The 12,142-nt window shown below is 32.1% G+C and overlaps 1 protein-coding gene across 1 annotated transcript; it reads right to left on the bottom strand.

Annotated features, from left to right (window-relative positions):
* Nucleotides 1–5,516: 5,516 nt before the first annotated feature.
* On the bottom strand, nucleotides 5,517–7,025 carry LOC102598573 (NAC transcription factor 25-like). The gene is made up of 3 exons (XM_006341783.2): nucleotides 6,858–7,025; nucleotides 6,225–6,505; nucleotides 5,517–5,764 (listed from the first exon to the last, which is right to left on the bottom strand). The coding sequence occupies exons 1-3, from the start codon at nucleotides 7,021–7,023 to the stop codon at nucleotides 5,621–5,623; spliced, it is 591 nt and encodes a 196-aa protein (XP_006341845.1). The 5' UTR covers nucleotides 7,024–7,025; the 3' UTR covers nucleotides 5,517–5,620.
* Between the last annotated feature and the right edge of the window lie 5,117 nt (nucleotides 7,026–12,142).

Here is a 12,142-nt window from a genome sequence, read left to right as displayed (position 1 = left end):
AAGTAACCTACATGCTCTCTGTCATTTCTATATTTTTCAAATATTATTTTTTTTCTTTTATCACTTTAGGATTCCTAAAATTTAACTCTCCCTCCATTTAAAAAAGAATGACATATTTTTCTTTTTAATTTGTTTGGAAAAAAATGAATTTTTTACTTTTTTAGCAACACTTTAATTTCAATTTTCTACGTGACATGTTTAAGGTCACGGGATTAAAGGGCATTTTGCTGCATTTGACATAACTTTAATTTAGGACCATAAGATTAAAAAATATATATATTTTCTTAAACTCCGTATCAAGCCAAACTAGATCATTCTTTCTTAAACGGAGAGAGTAGTAAAAAAGTATCACCCAAAGTTCAAAATTTATATTTTCATGACCAATTTGGATACTAGAACATTTGTTCTCTTGATCAGTTACGTGCCAAAAATATAGAAACTTTTATAGGAAGAATTGTTGATTTGATGATAATCCTGTGTTTGTTGTTTATTTGTTTGGTTGCTTTATATTTTGTCAAAGGCTTTATATTGGTTGAATTTGGTAGGGAAGAACAAAAATGAATGTCAAAGGAAATGGTTGTGCTTAGATCACAAGTGATGGAATGCTTACACAAGCAGCCACCAGTTAAATCCAACACAAAAAGCTCCAAAAAGGAAAATACAAAATATTCCTTAGCTTGGTAACACAAGGAAACTACCAAATACCCATCATATCACACAAAAGCTACAAAAACTACTAATTAATAAGTAGGTTTGTTTGTCAACAGCAAGAGAAGAATATTAGTATGTTGTATGCAAATATACTCCAAACTAAACAAATAAAAAGCAATAGTGCTTAGTGGACTCCACATCTTCTAACTAAAAAGATATTCCACGAATTTTTTTGTTCTGTTTTGATTTTATGTGTAATTTTGTAAAAAAGATACTTTTTTATCGTATAATCTTATTCTCTCTGTTCATTTTTAATTTTCATTTGACATGACACCCATTAAGAAAATAATTATTAATATATGTATTTTACTACATTATCTCTACTAATTAATGTTAGTATTAGGTCTTGAAAAAATGTTATAGCGAATAGTTTTAATGCTAAGGGTAAAACATGCAAAAAAAAAAATTGTTTTTTCTTGATATGTCAAAGTGACAAGTAAAAATAAAAATCTATTTTAGGAATAAGTGACAAGTAAAAGTAAACGGAAAGAGCACATAAAATGTATCAAAAATATTTTTAAATTTTGTTATCTTAAATATGTGATGTAAAATGTTAAAACTAAAAAGTTTTCAAAAAAGAAAAAAGATAGTCTTTTTTAAACAGATTAAAATAAAAGTAAAAAAACCGAATTGAATTTTTTTTTATTCTGGTACAAAAAGTTTAAGATTATTTATAACTACAATTTTGATATTATTTTTATATCACATTTCACGGGGAATAACTATTTCAGAATAAAGTATTAAAAGACAATATTTTTTTTAATTGAAACCTTGTTTTATAGATAAGCAAAAAATTACAAATTATGTTTAGCCTTCCAAACTTTGTACATGATCATTGAGTTGAGATTGTAGACACTACGCATATACAAAAGGCTAGATACTATCAAGAAATTTATAAATTTTTAGAACCTTGGCAGCTTAAATATATTTGTGGCCTAAAATCAAATTTGAATTTGTTATATAAAGATAAGAATAATGATCAAGACACCGAATCGATATTTGTGCAATCACTTAGTTTAATTGTAATCCTTGTAGGAGTGTATGTGTATGAGTCTTAGTGTTCTCATATGAGTTTATGTCTAAGCATTGTATTATCTAGCATAGAACACCGTGTTAGGTGAAGTCTACTGTAATATTATCCTATACAAAGGAGTCATTGTAATCGAGATTATAATTATTAATACACAAAAAAAAATTCTCCTAAACTAGCTTGACAATTCTTCATGGTACCAGAGCTCTAAGATCACTTCTCGTTGTTTATGTTTTTAAACTGAAAAAAATGATTTTCTCTCCAAAAAAAATGCACCAACAAACATAACCAATACCCTCTCTACATCATCATTGAACCATATGATTTGCGTGCTTTGTGTTCTATAAACTCAAACCAAGTAACTATTTGATTTGAAGGGTATAAATGTTCCAGCTTATCCAAATTTTAAAGTTGACGTATCTCATCAAAGAGATTGCACCACAATCGACATCAGAAAAGATGGTTGAAATTGCTTCTGAAAAGGTTGTTTAGGATAGTAGTAGTGATGGAGATTGGGAATAGAAAGATTTCCTACTTAGAATTTGAATCTCAGACCCACTAATGGAAGAGAGCATGTACCTTATAGTAGGATTCTCTACTTTAATTTCAAGGAGATAAGGGCATGCTAAATTTCTAATAGGAATAACCACACTACTTTAAAGTGTTTTTATAGGTAGGACTACTCATTTTAATCTATAAATAAACTACAACAAGCACTAATTGTCGTAAACTTACAGAAGTCACCTGCAAAGGATGACAACATGCATGTATGTGGACTCAATGTTTAGTAATCACGTGACAAATAACTCACATAACTTATCTGATCTTAAAGGTTATCATGAATCAGATAAAATCATTTTCAGAAATTATTCATAGTTGGATATCACACATGTTGGAAATTCAATTAGATCAGGACTGAAACTACAGAAAGTCCTTATGGTACCTAAGATCACTAAGAACTTGATTTCTACAAGATTGTCAAGGATAACAGCTCATTAACTTTTGAACTTAATGAATCTGATTTTGTTGTTAAGGATAAGAAGACAAAGACACCAGTGACCATAAGATCTACGAAAGGTGGACTCGATGCATCAGGAGATAACAACCTCTATGCCTTGACTGACATACAATGAAAATCTTGTTGCTAGATGTTTCTCTCAACGTGAAGGAGCTGACGTTGATGAGACATTTAGCCCTGCGGATAAAGCCACAACTATAAGGATAACACTCCCAGTCGCAGTCAGCTCAAGATGGGAGATAAGACAGTTAGATTTTAAAAACGCTTTTTTGCATGAAAAAATGTACATAAGTGAACATTTAGGCTTCACTGATTTCAGGTATCTAAATCATATGTGTTTGTTAAAAAAGGCACATTATGGCCATAAATACGCACCCCGGGCCTGATTTGACAAGTCCAATCTTCATTTACATCATCTCAGCTTCGTATGTAATAAAACTTAAATCCCTCTTTATTTACAATTCATTGTGTTAGAGGCACTATCATTCATATGTTATGTGTAGATGATATAGTTGTCACATGAAGTAATCTTAAGCTCGTCTTAGAGATTGTTACAAAGCTTGAGAAGGAGTTGTCATGAAAGATCTTGTTGGACTTCTTCACTTCTTTCTAGGAATCGAGGTCAGTTATTTCCAGGAGGAATCCACTTGATTCTAGTAATTAAGTATGTTGTTGAGCTTCTTAGTAGGACAGACATGACAACGATAAAGGCAATGCACACACTTCTAGCACAGAAACATGACTTACAAAAAGATACTGTTGATATTACTCATGCAACCTACCTATCAAGTCTGTTTATTCAATGTCCAAATAGTGAACATCTTCAAGGTGTAAAAAGGATCCTCAGATACATTAAGGGACTCTCCAACATGATCTTAGAATAATTTCACATTCACCATGCAAGTTATATGGTTATCCAGATGCTGACTGGGGAGATTGTTCCCTTACAAGGAGGTCAACTACATTTGGGCCTGATGAGGAAACTATCTTTTTTGTAAGCCGATAGAGCCACCCATGTTTAAAACCTCATTTAACAAGAAAATTCAACATGACATAACTTATTATAAATCAAGTTAGAATATTAACACTACTAAGAGAAATAAAGAAGAAAAAAAATAGAAACAAACAAAATACTAGAAATAATATACATGAAAGCACATAAAGTAATAAAGATTGAGAAATGAGAAGTAAGAAAAAAGATAAACAATGTAAAAAAATATTTAAAATAAATTAAAATTATAAAGGATGGATTATATATTAGAATAAATAAGGATAGAAAACTAAAAATTATCTTTTAATTATACAATACAATAAGTAGTAACAACTCTCAACCTATTTGATAACTGGAAAAAAAAGTGCAATTACTTCCCATCAATTATATCTAATTAAATGCTGATGAAAGAATTACTCAGTGAGTGATAAAATTATGTAATTACACTCTTATAAAAATGGTTTTCCAAACAACCCCTTAAATGTTTTAAAAAGAGGAAATACGCAGGCAATAAGCAATTTCCATCAAGTGCAAAGAGTTTGGAAGCAGTAGTGGGGCCACAAAATTAAAGTACATCTTACCTACGTAGGCTTCAAATTAAAAGTAGTTTTTAAGTCAAAAATAAAAAATCAAACTAAATGACTTTTAAGTCAAAAAATAAAAATTAAAGGGAGACCTATTTTTGGTTTCTGACTTATTTTAAGTCATTTTTTATCTTTTCAAATACTTCATAACTTATTTTAAGTCTTCTTTGACTTATTTTAAGTTATTTTTTATATTTGTCAAATACTTCCAGAAGTCAAAAACTGACTTAAAAGTAGGTTTGACAGACTTTTAAGTCAATCCAAACGGGCTCTTAGATTCATTTCACAATACTTTATTTTCCTTTTCTACATAATTTTAAAAAGATACTTATTTTATTGTTTACTATGTCCATCTCATTTTATGTGAGGTAGTTTGATTCGGCATGAAGTTTAAGAAAAAAAAGAAGACTTTTAAAATTTGTGGTTTAAAATTAATGGTAGAAATTTGTGTCTATAAATCATTTCATTAAGGGTAAAATTAACATTTTAAAGTTAAATTGTTACTTAATATAGAAATGTGTCGTTCTTTCTAGGACCGACTAAAAAGGAAAAAATCATATAAATTGGGACATAGTGAGTATTTAATAATTATTTTATTTTATTTTTTAATATATTTTTAATAAAAAAAATTATAGACATACAAATATCTATAACTTATTTTGAATCACAAGTTATTAAAAACTCGTTTTCAACCTAACTTCATATTCAATCTAACTACTTTCACATGAGACCGACTGACTACTTATTGTGCAATGTGATTGGCCATGCCTGCATTTCTGTATTTCTAGTGTGGACGTTATAGAAAATAATATTTTGTGATCAATTATATACTCACTTTATTTTAACTTTTTTTTTTACTTTTACCCACAGTTTAAGAAAGTAAAAAAAATATTTTTGAAATCTCATGTATATTAAATTAAAGATACTAAAATGTATGAAAGCTATTTAATCTTGCGGTCTTAAATATATCACATTAAAAGTTAAAATTAAGGACTTGCCAAAAAAAATATACATTCTTTTTGAAAAAAACTTATAAAAAAGTAAGACAAACAAATTGAAACATGGAAAATTACTTGTTGAACAAAATATTTACTCAGAATAACATATTAAACATAAGAATTACCATCCATAAGAGAAAAAATCACAAATAATGTGACACTGCATTGATCTTAATTTGTTACATCTTTTGTTTTTACTGGGGAAATTTAATATTCAAAAAATCTATAATAATGGGAAATAAAGTATGAGATTAATTAGATCATTTTTTTGTGGATCTAATTAATTAATTAATTAATTAAACTAATCTCATCATCATCAAGATCATCTAATGAAAGGAACACTTCATCCAAACATGAAAGCTCCGGGTCATCATTTTCGTCGCTGTCACAGTTGCTTTCATATACACGACAAATTACCCATTTACTATAGTCCTGAACAACACCAACAAACACTAAAATAGTAAGAATAATAAGATTTTAACATAATACATTAAAATCTTACTTATAGTTTTTTTTTCTTCTAGTGTTCATACATAAAAATTACATTCCACTTGTAATTTTCTTGAGCCACAGTATTATTCTTTGCATTCAAATTTATGTGGCATTCTTCGAATTTTAAGAATCAAATAGTCAATGTTGATTGTGAATTCAGGCGTCAAATCTTTATGTTTTTCAAAATAAAACTTGTGTATTTGAAAATTGCCTAAAAAATACTAGTATAAGTTATATAAATTGAGATATATAGGGGGCGGAGAATATTTGAAAAATATATATTAAAAAAAAGTACGGTCAAAGAATTAGACTTGCTTGAATCTTCAAATTTGTGGAAGACACCACAAAAAATGAAACGGAAAGAGTAATGTGTAAATATGTGGAAGCTAAGTGGACATACAGTTTTTGATTGACTTCTTCTTCTTCGACTGCTACTTGGTGAAGGTGAAGAATTAGAGATGTGGCTATATTCTTGCATTAGCCAATTGGTTTTATGGCCTTGTGGTGGCTGACCCATGTAAAATGTATAGTATTTCTTCATTCCAAGGTTGTGATTAGAAGTTGACAAGATTGTTTCATCAACTCCCAAAGGTTTCCAATATCCATTGTTTGTGATTCTAGAGGTCTCATGTGTTCTCCTGCTATAGAAATACCATTTATTTCCTCCTGTCATTGCTTTTCCTGCCAACACCATCAAAAGAGTTTAATTTGCATACACCAATAATATCAACACAATTAGTTCCTTCATTTATAAAAGAATGATTTAATTTTGCTTGACACAAAATATAAAAAAATAAATAAGATTTTTCAATCTTCTAGTCCTAAATTAAAATTATGAAAATGTACCAAAATTCACTTTAATCTTGTGATCTTAATCATACTACGTGGAAACTGAAATGAAAGTGTTGCCAAAAAAGAAAAAGGGGGTCATTCTTTTTAAAAAACAGACTAAAAAGAAAAACAGATCATTCTTTTTGAAACGGAGAGTATATATGTTGAACAAATAAGGGTAAAAGGGAAGTTTAAGATTTACCATCCAAATCCCAAGGATCATAATGATGAAGATGAAGATCAGGAATAACATCAGGATGACAAGGTAATAGAGATATCTTGCGATGAAGAAAATGAACAATTAGCTCTTCATCTGATGGGCAAAACCAAAAACCAGGTGGTAGCTTCACATTATTATTATCCCCCATTGATCAAAACCTAACTTATATGATGAGAGAAAATATGTAATATATATATTTATAGTTTGAAAGAGAGAGAGAGAGAGAGTTGACGTGAGAAATAAGGATGATGATCAACACCATCACCATACTAGCTTCAAAACAGGTTTTGCTTCTTTTGGATATTTTAAGGTGGGGGCTGATGCTACACTTTTTAATTTATATCACTACTTATAACTCAAACCCAATATTTGACACTAATTACACCTCTTTAATTTGTAACTCCAATAATCAACTTCCTCTTTTATTTTCCCTTTCTCTTATTCCACTCTAGTTTAATAGCATGTAAAATTGTTGAGAGCTTTCATGAATAACAAAAGAAGTGTATTTATGACTCACATCAAAGCAAGTAAATTTCTGTTATCAACTTAAGCATATTAAGCATGAAACTAATTAGGCGAAATGATCTAAGAAACATCCATAATTGTATGAGTTTGTATTCTAGACCCTTCTATTTAACCATTTGTCAATTGAATTTTTAAACTCAATGAAACTCAGCATTTTAAACCCCTTTGGCTTTGCATGAATATCAAATGCAAAATAAAAGTGACACATCATCATCCATGAAAATCATGGAAGCATGAACAATTATATTAACATACAGGACATAGAAAACCTTGAAGAAAATTTAGTTATTTTGTGGGATATTAGCTTTAACTGACAATAAGATCATGAGAGCTATATCATGGAATTCAGCATATCCCTCATACCGAAAGAAGGGGAAACAACTTGCCAAGGTAGAATTCGTACCTATCATCTTTTGGTAAAGTGGATCCACTAGCTAGGTCATTTAAGACAATCCTACGGAGGAACTTAATTTGGGACTATAGGTTGCTACTAGAGACTACCCTATTTGAGCCTCCAGCTCAAAGCCCTCTCGGTGCTAAGTCTAAATCCCAACGGAATAGAGAAAAGTCAAATATCATTTTAACATAGGAAAGACAATGATCAATACTAATCCACATATTTCAATATCAAAACATAGAATAACTCCTTAAACATAATTCAACATAGATGAGAAAATCTTTCACCAATGTGAATTCATTTGTGAGAAATGTCTTTGTCAATCATGATCATCATAGTAAGTGAGAAATCCTTTTATAATAACATCAATACTTTCCTTTCAAAGCATCATCAATTCATTTGTAATGACTTTATGAAAATACACATATCTTCATAACTTCATAATTCATAGTTCATAGGTTCATCATAGAATCATGATTGAAAAACATAATTTAGGCATGAGTAAATGCAATTTCGACTAAATATCATAGATTAACGCCAAATAATTCATTAGAAGACTTAATTAGTCATAATTGATCACAATTGGAAGAAACCTAGATTCATTGAATTGAAACCCTAATTTGATCAATTGAAAATTGAATTGAGAAATTGAAATACTTAGGGACCCCATGGAGGAAAGAACTCCATGGGTGAATACACATATACCTTGATCCTTTTAGCCCAAAAAATAGAGAAATTGGAGACTTGATTGGAACCCTAACTTCTTCTTCTTCTTCCTTAGACTTGAGAGAATTTGGGAGGATGAATTTGATCAAGTTTATAGGATTTAGGAGAATGAATTGTAAAATGGGTTAATTATATTGGGGCTTAAAAACGTTTATATAGGTCTTAAGGAAAATAGGTAAAAGTACATAGTATAGGGTTCAAACAATTAGGAAAAGAACTAAAAGCCCCTTTAATATAACTTTCGACCTCCATCTATGGTTTGGACATACGGTTCGTAGGTCCTTCTACGGACCGTACTGGTCAACCGTAGATAGGTTATTGGGACTTCAAATATTACACAATTTTGAAAGAACCCTCTGTACGGCTCATAGGTCTTCCTACGAACCGTACTCACCAACCGTAGAACCCGCTTTTAACTTTAAAATATCTCTAAGTCTAGGACTCACCTATTAGACTTATCTACGACTCGTACAAAGGTTCACGGACCGTCCTAGTGAACCGTAAAAAGGGTACTTGGACTTGATTCAAAAATTTATTTTCTCCATTTCCTACGGTTGCCATCTACGGCCCGTAGGAGCTTCTATGGTTCGTAGATTTGACTCGTCGACACAGACACCACCCCAAAACTATATTTTCCTTCTTTTCTAATTATGAGATGTCACAATATCTCCGTTGTGGGAACATTCATCCTCGAATGGAACTTAAGACATCATAAGGAGGGTAGGGGATTAAATCTAACAGCCTAACACGAATGCAACTTCATTATCAACATATACCTAAGGAGAAACATCAACTCCAAGCTTAACATATGCAAAACATCATTTCATAAGGTGTACATGCAAATCATACCCAAACACACATAATCATGAAGGAATCAATCAAAATTACTTCTTTTTCTTAAACAAATTAAGTTTTCATGAACATACATGTATGAAGGAAGGAACATGGGAATAACTAAGATACATGAAGCCAAAAGAGTGAACCATGAGGGACTAGATACCTCAAGCTAGAATAGGGTTGGAGGGAAAGAGATAGGAATAACGGGATATCATATTGGCATAGGCCTCACAAGTAGCACCCTTAACTCTATGACTCTTCCAAAGAACTTTTACGGAAGAAACTTCCTTATTTCTTAAATTCTTAATATGTCGGGCCAAAATCTCAACCAAAACTTCTTTATAAGAAAGACTCTCTTTAATACCAAGACTCTCCAATGGCACAATGGATGTTGGGTCACCAACACATTTCTTCAACAAAGAGATATGAAAAATCGGATGTACCAACACAAAGTCATTAGGCAAATCAAGTTCATAAGCAACCTTACCAATATGCCTCAAGATCTAATATGAGCCCACATAATGGGGACTAAGATTCCCTTTCATCCCAAACCTCATCACACCCTTCATGGGTGAAGTTTTCAAGTAAACTCAATCATTAACATCAAATTCAAGATCTCTCCTTCAAACATCGGCATAAGACTTTTGTCGACTTTGAGTCATTTTCAACCTTTCTCGAATAAGCCAAACTTTCTCCATAGCCTCATGTACCAACTCGGGACCTATCAATGCAACCTCACAGACTTCAAACCAGCCTATAGGAGATCTACACCTCCTACCATAAAGAGCCTCAAATTGAGCCATACCAGTGCTTAAATGATAGCTATTATTGTAAGCAAACTCAATCAAAGACAAATGGTCATCCTAATTACCCTTGAAGTCAATCACACAAGCTCTCAACATATCTTTCAAAATTTAGATAGTCGCTCCGCTTGCACATCAGTATGAGGATGAAAAGTCATACTAAGTTTAACACGAGTACCAATGCCCTTTTGGAAAAACTTCCAAAACTGAGACATAAATTGGGTGTCACGATCGAAGATAATGGATAAGGGCACTCCATGCAACCTAACCATTTATATCAAGTACAACTTAGCATAGTCCTCTGCCAAATAAGAAACCTTGATGGGAATGAAATGAGTTGATTTCGTCATTCGATCCACAATAACCCAAATCGAGTCATGTTTCCTCAGGGTGCGAGGTAAATCGATAATAAAGTCCATATTTAAATCATCCCACTTTCAAGTAGGAATACTAATATCTTGGGATAAACCTCCCGCTTTTGATGGTCAACTTTCACTTATTGGCAATTAGGTCACTTAGACATAAATTCCGCAATATCCTTTTTCATCCCCTTCCACCAATAGACCTCTTGCATGTTTTGGTACATCTTGGTGGCTCCCGGGTGAATGGAATATCGTGAACTATGGACTTTCGATAAAATCTGCTCCCTCAAATCATTAATATTGGGATCACATAAACGGTCTTGATACCGAAGTACACCATCTCCCCCTTGGAAGAAAGCCTCAACACACTTTTAAAGTACCGCATCCTTCAAATCAACAAAAATTGGATCAAGACCTTGCTTGAACTTCACATCTGACACAAAAAACAATTCTGAACCATTATGTACCGTATCACCGCCTTTGGTGGAGCCAACCAACCGAATACCTAATCGGACCAATCTATGTACATCTCGAACTAACTTATTTGTAGCGTCCTCAATATAAGCAACAATTTCCATTAATAACCGACTAACAACATCCACCACCACATTCACCTTGCCGGAGTGATAGAGGACACTCATGTCATAATCCTTTAGTATATCAAGCTGCCTCTTTTGCCGAAGATTTAGATCCTTTTGCTTAAACACATATTGCAAACTTTTGTGGTCGGTAAAGACATCAACATGAAGACCATATAAGTAATGCCTCCAAATCTTTAAGGCAAAAACAACTGCCGCCATCTCTAAATCATGTGAAAGATATTTCATTTCATGAATCTTAAGTTGCGGCGAAGCATAGTCAATAACCTTCCCATTTTGCATAAGAACACACCCTAGACCAACTCTTTAAGAGTCACAATAAACCACAAACACATCAGACCTTCTAGTAAAGTCACTACCAGAGCAGAGGTAAGTCTACCTTTCAATTCTTGAAAGCTCTTCTCACACGCTTGAGACCATACAAAATGAACCTCTTTTTGGGTCAATACCGTTAATGAAGAGGCAATCGAAAAAACCCGTCCACAAACCTTCTATAGTAACCAACCAAACCCAAGAAACTTCGAATATCTGAAAGGGATAGAGGTCTAGGCCAACTTTTAACCGTATCCATTTTCTTAGGATCTACCTCAATACCCTTACCAAAAATAATGTGACCAAGAAAAGCCATAAATCTTAACCAAAACTCACATTTACTAAACTTTGTGAATAGTTGTTGGTCCTTGAGAACTTGCAACACAATCCTCAAATGATCGGTATGTTTATCCTCACTCCTTGAGTAAATCAAGATATCATCAATAAACACAATCACAAACATATCCAGGTATTGTCTAAACACCCTATTCATCAAATCCATAAATGTGGTCGGAGCATTGATCAAACCAAACGACATTACCAAGAACTCCTAATGACCATACCATGTTTGAAAAGCCATCTTCGGAATGTCATCTTCCTTTATCCTCAATTGGTGATAACCCTATCAGAGGTCAATCTTAGAGAAGTAACTCACTCCTTGAAGTTAATCAAACAAATCATCTATCCTTGGAAGAGGATATTTGTT

Source organism: Solanum tuberosum, unplaced genomic scaffold (assembly GCF_000226075.1).
Source record: "Solanum tuberosum cultivar DM 1-3 516 R44 unplaced genomic scaffold, SolTub_3.0 scf00028, whole genome shotgun sequence".
In the NCBI taxonomy this organism is placed as follows: Eukaryota; Viridiplantae; Streptophyta; class Magnoliopsida; order Solanales; family Solanaceae; genus Solanum; species Solanum tuberosum.
The sequence above is the reverse complement of the archived record's forward strand: the minus strand, read 5'-3'. Positions and strand labels throughout refer to the sequence as shown.